General features: G+C 37.6%; 1 protein-coding gene across 1 annotated transcript in view; it reads left to right on the top strand.

The window, feature by feature from the left end:
* The first annotated feature begins 4,367 nt into the window (after positions 1–4,367).
* LOC136856790 (novel acetylcholine receptor chaperone) overlaps positions 4,368–23,043 on the top strand; it is a 59,379-nt gene continuing 40,703 nt past the window's right edge. The window contains exon 1 of the mRNA XM_067134901.2: positions 4,368–4,496. Within this exon, the coding sequence (XP_066991002.1) occupies positions 4,377–4,496 (120 nt within the window). The 5' untranslated portion in view covers positions 4,368–4,376. The remainder of the gene's footprint in view (positions 4,497–23,043) is intronic.

Here is a 23,043-nt window from a genome sequence, read left to right on the forward strand (position 1 = left end):
GGCAACGATGGGGACGGCATATAAACTGACTGGGCTGGTGGCTGTTATATGCGAAACCCCGAGTTATACAACTCATGAAGGCGTACAGCTCCCATCGCCATCGCATGCATAGGAATACAACTGAATTTGACTATCAAAGTTTACGCCAGCTAAGAGGACTGGGCCAAAAGTCATGGCAACTATTTATTTTCTTGTAGATATGTGAACGGATCACAAACGTATATGTGTCGTATGGAAGTTCTGCAGGCATAGTGTGTATGTAGAACAAGAGATGGTTCTGTGATAGTTGGTAGTAACGCAGCGATGGCTGTAAAATCAGTGAGCTGGTGAGTGTCGTGCGAGATGGACGTAACCCGTGTTGAGCAGCACACTTACATCAAAATAGCCGTTCTCCGAGGGAGAAATGCGATGGAATGTCACATTGAATTAGTGGAAGCCTTGAGAACAATGCCTTAACAAACCGTACAGTAGCACGGTGGGTAAGAATGTTTCACCAAGAACGTGTGTCAACCAGTGATGAGCAACGTTCGGGACCACCTGTCAGTGTGCGGACCGACGTGGCACGTGCCGTCATCGAGGAGCTCCTGGATGAGGACATACGATGGACGCTACTGGAGTTAGAGAGGGCGAGTGGCATCGAGAAACGCACCTTCAACAGGATATTGGGTATTGAGCAGCAACAGCGCAAAATCGCATCGCGGTGGGTACCGCATGCACTGACGGAAGTTCAAAGGTGGGTGGGCTATACAATATGCTCCGACCACCTTGCACGCTGGCAACAGGACGGCGATCAATTCTTGTCAAGAATAATCGCCATCGATGAATTTTGGGCCAGGACATACGAATGAGAACTGAAACATCAGTGCGTGGAGTGGCGACATGCTGGATCACCAAGGAGACAGAAGGTCCGTCAGAATCCTTCCACAGTCAAATTGATGGTGATCGTCGCGTATGACGTCAGGGGTGTCATTGTTTGCCACTTTGTTCCAAATGGCAGAACAGTGACCGCACAGTACTACAGGGACTTCCTGGTGCGACAGGTACGACCTGGTGTTCGGGAGAAACGTCCGGATCTTGTGGACAGTGCAATAATCCTGCACAACAATGCAAAACCACATAAAGCAGAGTGTGTAGGGCAGTTACTGCGGCGTTGGGGATGGGAAGAATTGGAGCACCCGCCGTACTCACCCGACATTTCGCCCTGTGACTTTGATCTCATTCGAAAGATTAAGGAACCATTACGTGATAGGTGGTTTGCAATACGAGAGGACATTGCTAATGCCGTGCGCCAACAGGTGACCCGATTCACACATGGTGCGGCAAATGCTGAGGCAGATGGTATTCAGCGCTTCCCACATCGTTGGCAGCGTGTGGTGTCAGTAACAGGGGACTACTTTGAGGGTCTTTAGGTCCAGGTTTGTCATGTCAATTTTATGTGTACTGAGTTGTCATTCTTTTGCACCGGGAAGGCCATATTGCCCTGTACACTACCGTAATAAATTAGTGGTTACAATATTTCAGTGCTATTCATTGTCCACACATGTCGTTAACACATTGTCATTTCGTCTGTATATGTCACATTTTCCAACCGGACTGGTATCTTCAAGAAAGTTGCCATGACTTTTGCCCCAACCCTCGTATATACAGGAGAACCTACGAACCCAATGATTCATCACAGAATAAGATAAGTAAGGGCCCAGTTGCTGACCTTGCACCGGAGGTACCAAGAAGGATAAAAAATACAGGCCCGAGACAATGAATGTAGTAGGTAGTGAGGAAACGCTTTCAGTTTATTATCTAATCCGAGCATGTCGTAGGAGACGCCAGAAATGCATTCATACACATGCTAACTCTGAAGGAAGGACGATCCAATAGCACTCACACATTTCAGACACCACTGCACGCTCCTTTGACAACTTGTACGGGGATAAATCCAATACACCGGTGGATGGCCAAGACCGGCATACGAGGACGAGTATGGCTTCACAATCAAGACAACTTATGTATGCTGTTAACAGAAGAATATGGGGCCGATGACCTTACATGTTAGGCCCCTTTTAAACAAGAAGCATAATCATCAACAGAAGAAGAAGTGTACCAAGCTATCATAAAAAGCATGTCAAACAGATCTCCTGGGATAGATGGATTGGGGAAAGAATTCTATACTGTAATATGGTCGGTCATCAAAAATGAACTCATTGACGCTTTAAACAATACTCTTCAACCGGGAAGTAATACCGATCGGATATAAGAATGTGTAATAGTACTCGTTCCAAAAAAGCCGCATCTCAAGACTACAGCTGACTATCGTCCCATAACACTTTTAAATTTCAATTACAAGATACTCACCCGATGTTTGAAACGTAGACTTAGCAAAACAAAGCAAATCATTGACAGCTCATTTCACTGGATTTTGACCATGCTTTTGATAGAGTAAATTACCGATATCTTCTGGAGGTATTTAAAGCTCTGGGTTTCAACGCACAATTCACGTCAATAATTGAGAAAATTGTGAATGGTGAAACGTCGAAGATCAATGTGAATTGCTACCTGACAAGTGCAATCAGAGTTGGGAGAGGAGTTCGGCAGGGTTGTCCCTTATCTATGGTAATATTTGTTTTCTCGTTAGAAACTTTTGTTAGTAATTTAAATCGCACATTTTCACCAGGAACCTTAGATATATTTGCTTATACTGATGATGTTACCCTTTTTTTTTGACCACAACACAGATTTAAACAGCTAATCACGCAACTAGAGACTTACGGTCACTATTCTGGAGCAGTTCTTAACTTTCAGAAGGCCAAGACAATGCTGAAACGTAATAGAAACAGAGATTACAGAGGTCTTCCGCCCTGTGTGAATGTAACAGAAGAAATTAAGATATTAGGAGTGACATTTTTCAATAGCGTGCAGAAGATAATTCAGAAGAACTGGTCCCATGCCCTCACTACGGTGAAAGGCATTCTACAACAAGCTAAATATAAATTACAACTCCTGCTGCACTGAATATTGTATGTGAACATATATGCGCTCAGCAAAATCTGGTATATAAGCCAAAACTTGCCTATGCCACGAATGATAGACATTTAGATAGTTTCAGCAATGGCTAATCCGTCCCACCTTCAGTTTGAAGCCATCTGAACTGACCAGTGCAGTAGTGCTGCTACAATGTTTTATGTGCAGAGCGTGTTACATGCTAAAATTCCTGAAAGTGAAGAAGATATCTTCTCGGATATGAGTGTCTGGATAAGGAAAGCACTTACTTGTCCGAGGAATGGGAAGTGCCTCGGGAAATATGCCAGTAAACTAGCTGGCCAAGTGCAAGTGCGGTTCCACAAAATGACCGCTCCAGTATACAGTGTGAACGTGAAAAAGGAATGGAAGGAAGGAACAGTGAATCTATTGAATGAGCTTAATTTATTTGAAAATAGTGTGGAACTTTAAAAGCAAAATGTTTTGAATTTTTCTGGTTGTACAAGTTATTGTTCAGTTACTAATTTATTGTTTGTCAGTTGAAAAGTATTAATAGTATTTTAAGTTGAAAAACTGTGAAAAAGTGTCATATTATATTTAGGTCACGAATTTCAGGCAACAGGAAGTTGCAAAGATGGTTTTTGATTGTGTTCTTATCTCTCTATTTTCTATGTTCATTTTGTTGATCGATCGGAAACTATTATCTATGTATTAAATGTTGTTTGTAAATAAATCAGTTTAAAAAGAAGCAATGGCCGTATTGTTTTGCGAGTCTTCATACCTCCACTTCATTTATTCTTTGCATTTTACTCTCTTCTCTTGCGTTCTGTCTCTGTACTTTTACATGGATCTTTGAAAATGAAAATCTTAATTCAGTATGATCCGTAGAACGGTACTATATTTATAATTTGATTATCCGTGTATCAAGTAGAATCCAAATGTAAAGAGTATTTTCCCACAACGGGTTATTGAGAATCCAAGCGAGCAGCATCAGCGCACTCTGCGTGTTCAATTGGTTGGCAGAATAATGCGGGTTTCTTTATTGTTAACTTTCAATAATTTTGTGATGAATGTGGAAGTTAGAACCAACTATACATAATTATTGTTTAATATTGAATATAATATCGTATACAAATACGCTCATAAATGTATTTTTTCTTTATCCAGTTCCTTTAAATGATAATTTGATGAATTTGGAATCATAATGTTGATGATTTTATCACCATATAATCGTCGTCCTTTTACAGTCCATGTTTGGAGAGTGGTAAAGCGTTTACACAACCATAGTCGAATTTCATGAATCTTCAGCTTGATGTTCTTAGGAGAGCACTGGTGCCAATATTTTGCATTTGAACTGATTTTAACTTTCAGTGTCCTGCATCAGCAGTGGTAATTTGGCGCTGATGTCCAACATGGGGTCGATTGTGTTAAAAAGCTTATCTGTACTACTTGGGATATTCTTCATTTTTGTCGGTATAATGAAAATTACCTCATTCATTAGTAAAGATCTTCACAAGGATTTGGTACGTATTATGTCAGAATTTGTTTTTTTATAGCTCAGACGTTCACAATAATGCAAGGTTGTTATTACGCCTGAATGACAGACAGCCCAACATACAAGTGTGATGTGCCGAGTATCTAACTCACAGGGGTCTTGTAAGGGCTTTCTGTAACTGTGTGGCAGGTGGATAATAATCGATTGTTGACATGTACTAACTTCGATGTAATATTGATGTTGCAAGTGTTCTTATTTAACTTTAGCACAAGTGGCCTTGGCAAATTGCCTTGGCTAGCGGACAGCAAATTTACAGACAGCCTACTGGAACTTAAATGTAGATCAGTGTGGATGGGAGTTATTTTTAAATTACTTCCAATACAATAATTCAACCATAATTTTCAATGTGTAACGTTCATTTATAAGCTGAGGTATTATTCAGTCAACATACGGAGTTATTCTATGAGAAAGCTGTATTTTTAGTCGGGACAGAACACTACTGGTATCAATAAATAGCTGATTGGCGGAATGTCTTGGTGCTGGATATTTTTCAATACATGCACGTTTCGTAGCAATCAGGTGTTTTATGACTCATAGTTATTATTTGCGTACCGTATAGCTTGGCGGGGATACGAAAAGGGGGAGGAGGATTGCCATGTTATTGATGACGATTTGCCCAGGATTTCTACAGTGGAATGGGAACGTTTTATTTAAGCATCCAATCATGAAACCTGTAAATTCAACAAGGGCCTAAAATTAAAATAAAGCCGGAATAGTAAACATTCCAGGGTTATTTAGCTCAATTTTAAAAATACACAAGGCGGGTATAAGCATATGTGATTTATTACGAGTGAACAGTAATAAGAAAAACAATGCCTAAATTACCATTCGTTGCAAATGCTGAAATGAATTACATACCGTAATTAAATACACCACCAAATCTTTCTAGTATGACTATCTCCTTAATTATAGGAAATGAATTAACATCTAAGAAGGCTCATTTAAAAATTAATTTGGATATTTTCTATCTAAATACTAAACTATATACAGAGGGTGTGACATCGTCACTGGCTTCCCACGGAAGCGGACACAGTTCGAATCCCGGCCAATGCATGTAGGTTTCCTCGGAATATAAAGTCCCATTCTTGTAATTCGGATTCATAGTAAAACTGACGATGATCACAATATGAATAATGATGTAAAACTATGCTTGCTTTTGCTCATCAGTTGTACATCGATTTCATGTAAGCATATCGGCTCGGCGTGCTGGGCGTACCGGTTTATTTAGTTAGTTTCGAGCTGTCTTAACGTATGCATGATCATACGGGGCACTCTGTGCAATAAACTTAGCCAATGAAAACAGAAACCTATATCCTGTGTTTGAATCCCGCTGACTTAGGTTTATTCTGTCGAACCAGCGCGTAGCGCTAGGAAAATCAGCTGACATTATTACCTCAGCAAAGTGTCAAATCGATCCTGGCCGCCTCGTTGTCTCAATAATATAAATTTGGAAGATAATGATAATAATAATGTCATATTTTGTGTCCGACTTCTCCCGATTCTTTCAACTGTGGCTTAACAGATATATTAGAGCGAGGAATTCTTCCATCTTCGTCTTATGTAATCCTTCTATCTTGACTCCTTTCTGGCGTGATATACGGTAATTTCTTTCCTGGTTTATTTATGGGTTGTCGTCGCCTTAACAGTTGTTTTTTAACAACTTGGTGGGGGACCACGGAAAACCATCTTCAAGGATGCCGACAGAGGGATCCGAACCCACTATCTCTCAAATGCAAGCTTACAGTTGCACACCCTTAACCGCACAGCGAACTTGCTCGGTGGTCGTCTTAAAAGTAAATGTTACCGAGCTCAATAGCTGCAGTTGCTTAAGTTCGGCCAGTATCCAGTATTCAGGACATAGTAGGTTCGAACCCCACTGTCGGCAGCACTGAAGATGGTTTTCCATGGTTTCCCATTTTCATACCTTAAATTTTTTATTTTATTTTTTTTTTCTTTACGTCGCACCGACACAGATATGTCTTATGGCGACGATCATACCTTAATTAAGGCCACGGCTGCTTCCTTCTCACTCCTAGCCTTTTCCTGTCCTATCGTCGCCACAAGACCTATCTGTGTCGGTGCAACGTAAAGCAACTCGTACCGGGCGAGTTGGCCGTGCGGTTAGGGTGCGCTCAGCTGTGAGCTCGCATCCGGGAGATAGTGGATTCGAATCCCACTGTCCTCAGCCCTGAATATGGTTTTCCGTGGTTTCCCATTTTCACAGCAGGCAAATGCTGGGGCTGTACCTTAATTTAGGCCACGGCCACTTCTTTTCCATTCCTAGGCCTTTCCCGTCCTATCGTCGCCATAAGACCTATCTTTATCGGTGCGATGTAAAGCAAAAAAAAAAGGACATGTTAGTCCCTGAATATGTTATTTGCTGACAAGATAATCATTACATTTTCATGAAATTTGTTAAAGCCATTCTTTTTCAGTGTCAACTTTGTTATAAGATTTTCAGCCTGTTGAACATGAATATGGCCTTGAAACTAAATGAACGTCCAGACAAAAGAAATATTGGTACGCCCAACACCCTGAGTCAGTATGCAACATAATGTCCCCCACAGTAATTATCCAGCTTTTAAGTTATTTCTTCTATGCCCGTGTAATTTTATGTGCTGTAAAGAAAGCCGTTTTTTACAGGTATGTTACAGTTTTCTAAGTGTTATATTAATGCTTAACAGGCTGAAATGATTATAAGTTATATTTTCTTGAAATGATAAAAAATGTAGATGTGCACTTGAAACAAGATTCTCAGCTGGTAAGCCTGCCACATATTTTATGCTACATTAGGCAACCAGGAATGCCCCCAGAATGCTAACATGTGTGCACCAATGGTGTAACTATGTTAAAACAATGGGTTTCATTAAGTCCCCAAATTTAAGCAATATTGGGTATGGTTACCACTTGGATAGGCTGCCCATTGCTGTTGGCTGGAAGAGAAATATAAAGAAACTAGCCATCTTGTCACAAATAAACTCTGATTCAGGATGCTTTGTCAGTGACCTCTGCCCTAGTTGGAGGCAATAACTAGGTCATCAGCATCCAGGTTTGTTCAGCATGTAGGCCTAAGCACGCATCGATAGAATACATATAAAAGAAAGACATGAAACCGAAATTTTCAGTTATAGCCTTCATCAGTGGAGGATAGAATAATAACGATAGTGGTCATCATTGACAAAAAGGGATGAGGGGGATAGGCAAGACAAGAGAATGGGAAAAAGGAGCAGTTATCTAATGTTAAGGACAGGGCTTCACCAGTTGATGTTGAACTTTGGAATCTCTAAGGTGAGAGGGTGTAAAGAAGGGGGTAAAAGCTTAAGGACCTCTTTAACTCCAAAATAATAATCAAATGTGGTTTGATGGTGCCAGGTGTGAATTGGGGTAGGAAGATGCATGCTACAGGTTTTCCAGATACTGCAGTGACCAGATATTCATTTAGTTATAATGTTGGTAGTTAAGCCAGTGTAGAAAGCTGGGCAGAGTCTACATTAAAGCCAGTAGATGATGTTGGATGAACTGCGGTCATGATGACTTTGCCTGGGGTACCGGTAAGACTTGTTGGTGATGTTACAGGTGAAGATGGTGCTAGGTGTATGTATAGTACGCAAACTTTTTCTTGAGCCTTAGTACCCATTCAGTACTATGGAGCTCAGGGCTCAAGAAAAAGTTTGCGTACAGTATATATAAATGGTAAGTTTTACAGTGGTTGTGTTTGTAGAGGAAAGAGCCAGAAGGGGGTTGGTGTGGTTTACAGCAAATGACAATATTTTTTGAGGTTTAGTAGGTGCCTGAATGTGACTGTGGAGCTTCTCAGAAGATCACGTGTGTGGATCTTTCAATTTCTTGTCTTCACTGCATCCCCCCTCCCTTTATTCAGAACAATGTCTACTTGACAACACTGCCTTCTTCTTCTTCTTCTTCTTCTTCTTCTTCTTCTTCTTCTGTTCCCAGGTCTCTCATTGGTTGGGTTATGAATTAATAACTTCCATCATTTCCTGTCTCTCTACCACTCTTTTCTTGCTTGCAATATTTCTTCTATTTTTTCTCCTCTCTTCTCTGTACTTTCTTCCACTGTATCCATCCATCCACATTTTTTTTTTTTTGAGACCATCCTCATGGTCTCTTTCCTGTTAGTTTCCTTGTAAATACTTTGTTTGGAACTCAGTCTTCTCCCATTCACATCATGTGTCCATACCATTTCAGCTTGCGTGTTTTTATTCTGTTCTGAAGCTTTGAAACTCAAATCCTCTGTCTAATCTCTTCATTTCTAATTCTATCTTTCTTGTCTTTGTCTTCCCTTCGATCAGTCATCATTGACCTGCATGTAGGACTGTTGCTCTGGTGGTAGATTCCCTATCAGTTGTTTACCTATTCTTAAATGATTTCACCTCAGCTGCCTCAATTTTACTCTCACCTCATTTTGTTCTTGTCGATGTACCTGCTAGGCCTACATATCAGGGATGCAGTGGTGCTGGAACGCACCGGAATGGAGTCCGAAACCTATCTGGAAAGGGAGAATGCAGTCTGAAACCCATTTCCCGTTTACTTGGCTGAAGTTTGTTTTAAAATATGTTAATGTTTTAAACCTCCTGCATTATTTCAAAGGCCCATAGTGAAGAACTTCCATATATAATCAGTACTGTCAACTGTATTTTTACCTATACTGCTTCATAAATCTCTGGAATGTGTGATACTGATTATTACTGCAAACATCCAAGTGTGACAGTACCTTTTATTTTTAAATTACCGGAAAAATTGAAAATCATCTCCATTAATGTTTTATTATTATTATTATTATTATTATTATTATTATTATTATTATTATTATTATTATTATTATTATTATTATTATTATTATTATTATTATTATTATTATTATTATTATTCACCAGATACTCCAGAAAATTATTAAGACATATAATAACTAATTGATAGTGCTAGTGGTAAATATGTCTCAATACAGAAACTGATCACAACTTAGAAAACTAGGTATTTCAAATAGGTGATCACCCATTGAGTTAAGCAAAAAGAGCACAATATATTCTAATGTTTTGCTATAGCTGTGGTGTGCAGTTTTCTTGCCCACCTGATTTTTCATTTTCTTCAATTAAGCAGAGGGATATTGAGAAATATAAATACTTACAACTAATTTAAATCAATTATCTTCCTGTTGTTTTTTTTTTTGCTAGTTGCTTTACGTCGCACCGACACAGATAGGTCTTATGGCGATGATGGGACGGGGAAGGGCTAGGAAAGGGAAGGAAGCGGCCGTGGCCTTAATTAAGGTACAGCCCCAGCATTTGCCTGGTGTGAAAATGGGAAACCACGGAAAACAATTTTCAGGGCTGCCGACAGTGGGGTTCGAACCTACTATCTCCCGAATACTGGATACTGGCCGCAATTAAGCTCTTCCTGTTTTAATTGGTCCATAGCCCTTCTAAGCAACCTGTTACACGGATGTTCATATTTTAGGGTTCCAGAGAGCAAGAGCTCTGTCGAGAGGAACAATACATAGATAATCACAACAATGACAGATTAAGGACTAAGGTCGAAAAGTGAAAGAGTAATAATAGTAGTTTTACATATTCTTTGACTATCATTATTTACCTAATGGAGGAGATTGAATTAAGTAATTGGATTAGTATCAAAGTAACAATGTGGGAGGAACAACTGTTTTGACTTTTAAGGTGACTTTGAAAATAAAAAATATAAGAGAAATAACTGTTACACGTTCAGAGTGCCTAAGAGGTACTTCTTAAGATTACGAAATGGCTTGGTTTTAGAGATGATTGCTATATTGTCAAGAACACTGTTATATTCAGATATTAGTAAGTGCTGCGCTCCCTTAGTGCCAAACTTTGTTGTATAATTTTCAAAAATGTGTAATTTATTTTTTTGGCTTGACTTATGTGAATGGATGTCGGTGACTTTAGGATATTCAGAGTTGTTGAATATTTTATTATGGAAGGCTTTATGAATAACAAGCAAGGCATTTAATGAGATTAATTGCTTAAGTGGCATTAAAGATTTCTTTACCTATAAATGAGCTATACAATTCCTTGCCTGCTGATAGTTTTTATTTTGACTTTTTAAATGGTGACTATAATGGACTAAATTATTATCTGTCACAGTTCAACTGGAAGGAGATGTTTCAAAATGTATTAATTGATAAAGCAGTAGAAATCTTCTATTCAGTACTACATTATGGCATGGAACTTTACATCCCTATACGGAAATTTAAGACTCCCAAATTCCCAAAGTGATTTAATCATAAACTGAAGTCCCTGATTATTGAAAAGAAGAAAGCACACAAGCAATACAAAATATCAGGTCTCAATAGTGATTATCAGCATTTCTCAAAATTAAGAAATGAATGCAAGTCTGAATCTAAATCTTGCTATATAATGTATGTATCCAACTGTGAACGAAGTATTACTTCCAATCCTCAGAAATTCTGGCAATATCTCAGTTCTAAAAGGTCATGTGATAATATTCCTTCAATAATGCATCTTAATGAAGTTACCGCAGATACTGGAGAAAATATTGTCAAACTTTTTGCTAACCACTTTTCATCTGTTTATTCTTCTTATCAGAATAGTAGTAGTATGTCATATGATTATCCTTTCTCTGTCAATCTACCAGTTATAAACATTAGTAAGGCAGAAATTTACAACAAACTGATATCTCTGGAATTAAAGAAAACTGTAGGACCTGATGGTGTTTCAACTTACCTGCTCAAGTACTGCTCATTTATTTTATGTGAAGCACTCTTTTATCTGTTCAACTTTTTGTTAAACCAAGGCGTTTTTCCAGTGGAACGGAAGAAATGATTTGTTAGTCCAGTTTTCAAAAATGGTGATAAAACTGACATAAAACAATATAGACCAGTTATAATTTCTTCTCATATTTCCAAGATTTTTGACTCAATAATTCTTGACAAAATCACACCTCTCTTTAGAAACATCATCATTGATGAGCAACATGGATTCTTTTCAAGACAGTCAACCTGTAGCAATCTTCTTTTATTCCATCAGTTCCTCTTGGATGCAATAGAGAACCGCTCCCAAGTGGACTGCATTTATACAGACTTCTCAAAAGCTTTTGACACTGTCAACCATGATATCTTGCTGCAAAAACTAACAGGCTACGGAATTAATGGGCCTCTCCTCTCATGGTTTGAATCGTACCTTAAAAATCCCTGCAGATTGTTAAAATAAGGAATCATTTTCTGCGCCTATTATTGTTACCAGTGGAGTTCATCAAGGGTCTCACCTTGTGCCCTTACTTTTTACTCTCTACATAAATGACATTAAAAATATACGTAAGAATTCTGAATTGCTTTTGTTTGCTGATGATGCAAAGAAGTTTTATGCAAATGAATTGTCCACTTGATTGTTTAAAACTTCAAGAAGATTAACATCATCTGGAAAAGTACTGTATTCAGAATGGGTTGAAACTTAATCATGAGAAATGTAAAATAATATTGTTTTTTAAAAACAAGAAGAAAATATAATTTCAGTACAAATTTAGTAATAACAACATTCTAACTCCTGTTTCACAAGTTAATGACCTTGGTGTTTTATTCAGTTATAACCTATCGTTTAATGAACATATTGAAAATATTTGTAAGAACGCATTTCAAAGATTGGGTTGCATTACTAGATATTCTAGAGAATTTTCAAACTTAGCTACCTATCGATTGCTGTATGTGTCTATGGTACGCCCTATACTAGAATACTGTACATCTGTTTGGAACCCTTCTCATCAGACCTCTATCCATAGATTAGATTCAGTACAACATAAATTTCTTCATTTATATTCATTTAGAGCAGGATTCTCATATGATAATGTTGATTATACATCCTTACAACAGTCCTTAAATCTGCATAGCCTGTCACAACGCCGTGAATTATTGGATACACTCTTCATTCTTAAATTGCTTCACTCCTTGGTGAATTGTCCACAACTCCTTGCAAAAATTAACGTACATGTACCAGACAGACGTACAAGGTTCAAGAATACATTTTCTACAAATTGGCATAGAACTAACTACGCATTCAATGGGCCAATTGAACGAATGTCAAGATCTCTAAACAAAGTGGATATTGATGTATTTAACTGCTCATTGTCAAAATTGAGAAATCACTTACATAATCTCCAGAATTGACTATTACTTTCCTGTGATTACTTGTAATATAACCTGTGTATATATCTGTACATATTTTTCTACTTATATTCCATTGAACTTTCTTTTTTGTGTGTTTTGTTTTGTTTATTCTTCTCTACTGTTATGTAAAATGGTATTACCGTCAATAAACTATTATTATTATTATTATTAAGTGGTAATATATTGGTTTCAGAGTACATTTTATTTCGAGAATGTAGTTGATGGAATCCATACATAAATCTGATAACCCTGTTTTGTAAGACCTCAAAAGTATTTAGGTTATTTTGGGTTTATTGCCCCAAATGAAACACAAGTATGATTGTATCATTGTGAAATAAATTAAATGAAGAGTGTCAGTTGTTAGTAGGTACTTAATCTTACCAATGATTCCAACCAAGGCAGAGATTTAACTTTCATGGGGGACAGCACACTTCCCAGCTGAAGTCTCATTTCCACATCAAACCATTTTGTTCCTCCTATCTTGGTCTTTACACTACCAAAAATGTTTTGTACAAAGCATTTACCCTTATGGTCTGTCTGCTTGTTTTTTGTACTTAGTGCATCCCAAATCTACTGCTTGGTTCATCATAGGCCTTTTTGATGTCTATAAATGTCATCAAAAAGTCTTTCCCAGTCTCTTTATCTTTTTTCCAGCATGTGCCTCAGTGTAAAGATCAGGGTGAGATGTTGATTTCTCTTTCCTAAAGCCATATTGTTCTTCTTTCATTTTCTTTTCTAATTTCATCCTTAATCTTGCATCCTCTCAAATATCTACATGTGATTTGTCTTTAGTTGGTACTTTTCTTGAATACAGTAATGGGATTGTCAGAACCTTACCCCAAACTTCTGAGACTTTCCTTTCTTCTATATCCCTCTCGATAGCCTATACAACCACTGTACTCCTACTGGGCCCGCTGCCTTTATCATCTTCATAGCCTCCATAGGTACTTAATCAACTCCAGGTGATTTGCTACTCTTCATCTTCTGTATGGCTTTTTTTATTTCCTAGCATGGTTATGTTTGCCTCTCGTTCTTCTTCAAACATTATTTCTTCATACTCCCTTTCAACAGCAGTTATGTGTAATATAATATTTCATTTTCAAAAATACTTATCTTCCAATCAATCAATCAATCAATCAATCAATCAATCAATCAATCAATCAATCAATCAATCAATCAATCAATCAATCAATCAATCAATCAATCAATCAATCAATCAATCAATCAATCAATCAATCAATAAATCAATCACCACTGATCTGCATCTAGGGGAATTGTCCAGGTGGCAGATTCCCCATCAGTTGTTTACCTAGTCTCCCTAGTCTTAAATAATTTCAAAGCGCTGGAAATTTATCAATCATTCTCTTGGTAAATTATTCCAGTTCCTAACTCCTCTTCCTATAAATAAATATTTGCACCAGTTTGTCCTCTCAAATTCCAACTTTATCTTCATACTGTGATCTTTCCTACCTTTAAAATCACCACTCACCTTATTCGTCTACTGAGGTCATTCCATGCCATCTCTCCACTGACAGTTCAGAACATACTGATTAGTGAAGTGACTCGTCTCCTTATGCCCAAGCACAGTACTGTGGAGACCACCTCTTTGTTTCTCAAAATCTGTACTACTTCTGTCTTTACAAACTTTGTATCCTCTCTTACTTTTACTGTTCTTAACTAATCCATACAACACCTTTTTACTTCATAACAGGACATCTTGCCTCTCGTTCTTGTTTGGAAAAGATGTTTATTCTGCGCTGTCTAGAGGGTCTGTCTTTGAGCGCGACCTGGTGAAGTAACGATGTGACACAGTCTGACAGTTCATGCAAAGCTCTTGGAGAGAAGGGAAGTAGAGTTTTGTCGTCATCTAAAATATCATGTGAGGGAGGAGGGAGATTGGGCTGTGCTTCTGCGATGTCGTGTTTGATTATATCTCTTGTTCGTCTTGCCTGTTTTATGTCTACCCATTCCAAGTATTTACTAATATTCTCGTATGTTTTTTTGCTCGTTGTTTTCGTTAAGATTCTCTTCACCGTTTTCTAATTTATCAAGAACGATGTGGATGTTTTCCAGATTGTTCATTAGATTTCCTTCCATTTTTTAACAAAGGAATCTCCAAAGAAATTTTATTATTTGTGCTTATTGTCCTAATGTTTTTTGTTCTCAATTCTTTCTTTATACAGCTGAAGAGGACCACTAAGTGGTCGAAACATGTCCTGTAAGTGCTAATTTATATTCAATTTTGCCTGAGGCAATAATAAAGTATCGATTAGGTGGTTATTTATACTAACTTCTTGATTATACTCATCGATACGGTCATGAAATGGACACCTTGTAATTTATAACATGTTTGTAACACAGCAAATTATGCAGGCTATGGTAGCTGAACAACCAGACTTGTTGCACAAAAGTTATTCAAATGCACTAATATCACGGAGAAAGAAATGGCTGCGTTCTTGGGGATGTTACTGGTCATGGGATTAAATGATGTCCCTGAATTGCCACTTTATTGGTTGAAGAACCTTTTATATGACCGTTGATGATGATGATGATGATGATGATTGTTGTTTAAAGGGGCCTAAGATCTAGGTCATTGGCCCCTTATATGAGAGTAAGTAATGAAAGCGCTTGCATCCGGGAGATAGTAGGTTCGAATCCCACTATCGGCAGCCCTGAAAATGGTTTTTCGTGGTTTCCCATTTTCACACCAGGCAAATGCTGGGGCTGTACCTTAATTAAGGCCACGGCCGCTTCCTTCCAACTCCTAGGCCTTTCCTATCCCATCGTCGCCATAAGACCTATCTGTGTCGGTGCGACGTAAAGCCCCTAGCAAAAAAAAAAAAAAAGTAATGAAAGCCACTATGGCTCGTGACCACTTCCTAGCCTTTGTCTCCTGTTGGCATTTGTGTGATAAGACCCTAGGGAGGGAAATGAAAGAGTGTAGACCAGCTACAGGAAAATTTTCAGAATGCCCTATCCCCTGGAAAAAATGTTATAATAGACGAGTCTATGGTGCTATGGAGGGGAAGATTGCTTTCCAGACAATATATTCTGAACAAGTCACATAAGTATGGAATTAAACTTTACAAAGTCAGCACAGAAGATGGGAATACATATGCTGTAAGAGTTTATCAAGGGAAAGAGCGATCCCTCCAAATTTGTGGTTAATAAGTGTCTTCAAAGTGGGGAAATTGGTGGAGCAGAGGACGAAAAGAGGGTCAAAATAATTAACTGCATGGACAAGTGGAGAATCTTGATATCTGCTGTACCTGATTATGATGATATTCCATTGAAACTCAACTTGTAGGATTCCAGCAAGATATAGCAGATATCTTGGATTCAGAAGGTCAAATGGACTGTAATGCGATTGACCTGTCTAAAACATTTGATAGGGTGGATTATGGGAGACTACTGCCAAAAATGTGTGCAGTTGGACTAGACAAAAGAGTGACTGAATGGGTTGCTATATTTCTAGAAAATAGATTTCAGAGAATTGGAGTAGGCAAAGCTTTATCTGACCCAGTAATCATTACGAGGGGAATTCCTCAAGGCAGTATTATTGGAACTTTATGTTTTCTTATACCGGTATATATCTATATATATAAAATAAGAGTTTTGTCTGTACATTGCTCAGAATTTGAAAAGAATGGTATTTCTGTATCGATCATGTCCACAGTAACAAGAAAATGCAGTTTTTACTTTTCCGTGATTTCTGTCTGTCTGTATGTACACGCATCACAAGAAAACGGCTGAAGAGAATTTAATAAAAATCGGAATGTAGAGTCGGGGGGTGAGTCGCTACAATCTAGGCTATAAATTATTTTATTCACGCTGAGTGAAATGGTAGTTTAGGGGAAAGCCTAAAATTCAATTCTCAAATATTTATATTATTAGTGGTCATATCGATAAATACTAGATAACTAAAGTTATATAGAATTAAATTTCTGATCATTTACGTCTCATGCATTTTTACCGTACCGGCTATGATAACACAGATATTCATGAATTTGGATTTTTGTTGCTAAGTCCATATCAACACCGAGCCCCGACAAAATGGGTAAACAGAATTTAATGAAAATCGGTATATAGAGCCGGGGAATAAGAAACTACAGTTTAAGCTATAAACAATGTTATTCATGGTAGTTTAGGGGAAGGCACCTAAAATTTAATTTTTAAATACCTATGTTCTTGGTCCTATGGAAAAGTACTACATAACAAAAGTTATAGAGAATATAATTTCCGATCATTTATGTTTTATTCAGTTTTACCATACTGACTATGATAAGAGTAGTATTTCAGAACCGGAAGACAATTAATAATGTGAAGGCCTACAATATCGAAAGCGCGTAACATAGATCAACAATATAATTACACTGACCGTTGTTTGTTGTAATGTTCTTTGTCTCTTATGCTGACATTCAACTCCTATAGATGGGATTACTGCTGCGTACCGAGTGTAACAGCCTAACTGAATATTGGCAGGAAATAGCTGAAGAGTTAGATAACTTTCTTCTTTAGCATGCCAATCTTCTGGTTCATACATTTTCTGATACTGCTGGTACGTAACACACTGGTTCATCATAGTATGCCAGCTATTCGATACCTACTCTGATGCGCTGTTTTGAATGAGCATTGTGCGCACTTCAGTCAGAGGCTCAGTTAGTAGTAGTAGGAGTAGGCCTAGTAGTATGAACTGGTCTGGAATTACAATTTAGCCCTACTCCAAATTATAGTACCACAATTCACTAAATAATTCAAAATTCAACCCTGAAAAGAGCCATTTCTTAGGAAAAGCTTCTTCCTCTTCACTTTAATTAAATCTACATTAATTTTATTCCAAATTAGCAGCAAAGATGTGATTTCTTCTCTGGCTTGGAGGAAAAATTGCTTCCACGTCAGATAGTTCCTTCCCCCGCCAGTGTAGTAAATTGAGATTTTCCGACTCATCGGGTACTCCCAGGAAACAGATAAGTAAACGGGCATAGTTTTTGCCCTGGGACTATCCACTATTTGAAACCCCCCTCACCCCCCTCCCCCCACCGATAAAAGGGTGAAGATTGTTTACGGATCACGGATGTCTGTGTCTTGGTCATTCCAGCTCTGTAGCTTTGGACTGTTAGTTCGGCAGCATAGTACTGTTCGTTAAAAGTGAGAAAATGTGCGGTTTTTCATTTGATCGAGTATTTCATATGAAGACATTGATTTTAATCGCACCATTCCTACTGACGTCATTGTAATGACCCATGTTCATTTCAGTTGGGAAAACCACTAAGAGAGTCTTTCTGAGAATCTATAAAGGCAGGCAGAGAGTGAGTTTCTGCCATTATAATGAAAACTCCCCAACCTGATTGTGACTGACGGTAGGCAAGCTGGCCTACCATTACAATGAAAATTCCCTAACCCAGTCTTCATATGAGAAAAGACATTGGTGACTTGCCCGTCATGCTTCTGGGGCAACTTTAAGAGCTATGCAACTTAATACAATCTTGCTCACAACGTTTACACTACCTAACCTAGAATTCTGTATAAAATTTAGATTTCCATAGCAAAGCACGGGTACATCAGCTAGTAAATGATATGAGTAAAGAGGTGGAATTAGAGATAAGGCTTTTTGCAGATGATGTTATTCTGTATAGAGTAATAAATAAGTTACAAGATTGTGAGCAACTGCAGAATGACCTCGATAATGTTATGAGATGGACAGCAGGCAATGGTATGGTGATAAATGGGGTTAAAAGTCAGATTGTGAGTTTCATAAATAGGAAAAGCCCTCTCAGTTTTAATTACTGCATTGATGGGGTGAAAGTTCCTTATGGAGATCATTGTGAGTACCTAGGTGTTAATATAAGGAAAGATCTTCATTCAGGTAATCACATAAATGGGATTGTAAATAAAGGGTACACATCTCTGCACATAGTTATGAGGGTGTTTAGGGGTTATAGTAAGGATGTAAAGGAGAGGGCATATAAGTCTCTGGTAAGACCCCAACTAGAGTATGGTTCCAGTGTATGGGATCCTCACTAGGATTACTTGATTCAAGAATTGGAAAAAATCTAAAGGAAAGCAGCTTTTTGTTCTGGGTGATTTACGACAAAAGAGTAGCGTTAAAAAAAATGCTACAAAGTTTGGGCTGGGAAGACTTGGGAGAAAGGCGATGAGCTGCTCGACTATGTGGTATATTCTGAGCTGTCAGTGGAGAGATGGCGTGGAATGACATTAGTAGATGAATAAGTTTGAGTGGTGTCTTTAAAAGTAGGAAAGGTCACAATATGAAGATAAAGTTGGAATTCAAGAGGACAAATTGGGGAAAATATTTGTTTATAGGAAGGGGAGTTAGGGATTGGAATAACTTACCAAGGGAGATGTTCAATAAATTTCCAGTTTCTTTGAAATCATTCAAGAAAAGGCCAGAAAAACAACAATCTGTCACTTGGGCGACTGCCCTAAATGCAGATCAATAGTGGCTGATTGATTTATTGATTCTGGAAGGCACCGAAAATAGGAACGGGAAAGGAGATCAAATTTTGAAGCCGAAATCTGTGTTGCACTACAACAAGATCAAAAAGGGCGTTGATCTTGTGACCAAATGTGATCATGGTGGAGAAAAGTTGCTATTCAACTTCTGCTGGGGATTGCAGTTGTGAAGGCCTGAATCCTACACTGCAAGCATAGTTCTGAAAAAAAAAAAAAGAAAAAAGAAAAAAAAACATCTTTCCATCATTTCAAGGAATCTCCTGCCTTCTTCCTACGTTGGAACATATTGCTACACCTTGTACACCTCCAACAAGGAACAGGGCAAAGTGAAAGCCAGAAAAATGTAGCGACACTGCACAGTGGATTACAAGAAGATATTTGCACACCATGGAAAGAAAATTGCCAACAACAAAAGAAAGAAGGCGATGATGACATTCTGTGTAGAATGTCCAGGTTTACCAAAAATGTGTATCTAGTGCTTCAATGAAACTTATGTGAAAATGTGCCAGTGAATGTGTAAAACACAAGTGACAGTATTTTGTGTTATATTTCTTCTGAATATCAGTAATTTTACTTGATGATTTTTCTGGAAAATACAGCCAAGTGATGTTACATTTTTTATATGCTTTAACTGTAAATAGCTGTTTAATTATATTTTTTCATGTGTAGTAAATATTGTTCTTAATTTATACTTGTTTATCTTTTGTGATATTATGTTATTACTAAGCATAATATGAAAATAATTAACATAGGCCTGTCATGTTCCCATAACAAAACAGATCAATGAATGAGAAACTAACATTTATTTCTGGGGTTATTTCTAGGTCACGCACTTGTGTAATCGAACAACAGTGACAGAGGTAAATTCGTTGGAATGTCTTCTTAACAATAAACCACATAACTAGTGCACCTGCATTGTTTTGGAACTCATAGTATGGACTAACAAAAGCCAAATTCGGCAATCAATCATCAGTTATCTGCATTTAGGGCAGGTGCACAGTTGGCAGATTCCCTGTCAATTGTTTACCGAGCCTTTTCTTGAATATTTTCAACTAACTTGGAAATTTATTGAACATTTCCCTTGATAATTTATTCCAATCCCTTACTCCTCGTCCTATAAATGAATATTTGCCCCAGTCTGTCCTCTCGAATTCCAACTTTATCTTCATATTATGATCATTCCTACTTTTGAAAGTTCCACTCAAGCTTATTCTTCTACTTATGTCATTCCACACCAACTCACCACTGAGAGCTCACAACAGACCACATAGCCGAGCATCTCATCTCCTTACTCTCAAGTTTTCCCAGCCCAAAGTTTGCAACATTTTAGTAACACTACTCCTTTGTCGGAAATCTCCCAGAACAAATCGTGCTGTTTTCCTTCGATTATTTCCAGTAGTCTTGTGAGGGTCCCATACGCTGGAGCCATACTCTAACAGTGGTCTTACCAAAGACTTATACTTCCTCTCATTTACATCCTTACTACAACCCCTAAATACTCTCATAACCATGCAAAAAGATCTGTAACCTTTTTTTAACTACTTTGTTAATATGATTACCCCAATGAAGAGCATTCCTTATATTAATGCCATGGTACTTACATTGTTCCCCATGAGGTACTATCACCCCATCAACACATTAATTAAAACTGAGAGGAAACTTACAACTTGACTCTTCATACCATTGTCTCAGTACATTTTTTAAGTCGCCCTGCAGTCGCTCACAATACTGCAACTCTTTTACTACTCAATACAGTATAACATCATCTGCAAACATCCTTATTTGTGATTCCAGATCTTTACTCATATCATTTGATACAGTAATCAAATAAGTATTTCAAATATGGCACCATATCCCAACCCAAAACCTGTAATATATCCCCAGAAATCTTATCAACCCCACCTGCCTTTCTAAATTTTGTATCCTTTTATAAATATTTATTATCGGTGACCCAAATTGATAATAACTAAAGACAGCAACGGGTCACTGGTGGGCCGATACAATGTAAAATCAAGGTATCAAAATTCACTGCCACAGGGAACATGTTAAACATAGAAGTGAGGTGCAGAGAGCTGGCAAGACAGGTTTAGGTACTGTATAGCAGTAGACATAACTATGGTAAACAAACCAAGTTTTCGTGGATTAGTGAAAAATTAAAAATTATAATAATAAAAAGTACAGATTATAGTTTATATTCTAATAAAGACACAGTGGTCAAAAAATATAATAATTTTAACAGAGATATATGAAAATAAAGTTAATAAAAGTGAGAATACCATGTGAAATGTCACAGCAATACTTATTGATCTACAAATAAAATTCAAAATAATCAAACCTTCCTGAAAGGAGAAGTCACAAGAGAAAACAGGTGATAGCATAATGTCGAATGAGCTAAAGCAGCCATCCTTGTCTGGAACAAAGAAATTTTAACTTGAAAAGTTAGATTTAACTGTAAAATACAACAAGTTTAATGAATGATTAAAGTTAAACTATACATTCAAGAAAAGGAATTGTAAGGTACTGTGATGTCCTAACTACTGTATATTCATGGAACCATTAAACTTAAATTCTGCCACTTATATTGACATAATAATTTTGCAATGAGTGCAAAATTGGAGCTTAAAATAAAAAAAGCAAATCACATTTTCAGCAGGAGAAATATTTTCAGGAAAACTCATTAGTGCAATTTATTGTAGTCCCTAGCTCCACTCAGGTTCATTATTTTCTGGATAGTTTGGATCTCCAGAAACAAAACTGGATATTGAGCTGCAGTGACTTTTCCTGATCAGTGGTCAGGATCATTCATCATCATCATTTTACAGTTCCAGTTTCCCAGCTGCTGTTGACAAGCCTCTTCCACTCTGTCTTAGTGAGATATGTTCTGTTGTTAATGACATCCTCTAGTGCCCTTCCCCAATCTCCAAGGTCCATCTTTACGATGTCCAGCCAGTGGGTTCTTGGTCTTCCCACCATCTGTTTTCCTTCCCTTAGTCTTGACACAGTGTTACCTTGAAACTGGGGTAACTTTTAATTATTATGGTATTTTTGCGGTGACCTCAATATGGCCAGGGTAAATCAAGTTAGCTGTGAGCTCAGGATAAAGAGGAGGAAGAATCCCTAGGTCAGTAATAGATGGTGACAAAACCATAAGGTGAACAAGAGTAAGGAAGGCGGTGGAAGCATTTACTGTACAAGCACAGGATGTTACAAAAGGTGAGGAAGATATCTCATACAAGTATGAGGAAGGATGATAATGAAGTCTACTGACAGTATACAATACCCAATTCTCCCATTATTATAGAAAATCTAGGCCAAAGGATAAACAACCAAGAGGAAACACTTATATTCTGATAACAACCCAAATAACAAATATATTTTGAAATGAAGAATATTAAGAACATCGACTATCAGGCAGCGTACAAAATCTTACAATAGCTCATAATAGAAATTGATTAGAGGATGGCAAGTTTGTTTCTGAGAAACAACATTTCAAAGAAATCTATCAACATGATATTGGACAGTCAACATCCAGCCTAGCTCAAGTATAACATTTCCCATATTATTAATGAACTCTTCCCAACTATGTACAATAACATCTACCCAGTAAATATCAAAGTTCCACAACAGATACTGGGGCAGTAAATATTAAATACGCATGTGTACGAAGGGATATTATCATCCCACAATAACAAAGATGAACAGGATATACCTCCTCAACACAATCAATAAGTGTTGAGGTTGTATAGAACTCTCAAAAAGAAAGGGAAGGATCTTACAAATGTCCATCAAAAACAGTTTGGCGTAAGATAATAGAGATGAATATAAATAATGTGTGTGTGTAATACATTCTAATTAGTGTCAGTTCATGGTT

This window comes from Anabrus simplex, chromosome 1 (genome assembly GCF_040414725.1).
Source record: "Anabrus simplex isolate iqAnaSimp1 chromosome 1, ASM4041472v1, whole genome shotgun sequence".
Lineage (NCBI taxonomy): Eukaryota > Metazoa > Arthropoda > Insecta > Orthoptera > Tettigoniidae > Anabrus > Anabrus simplex.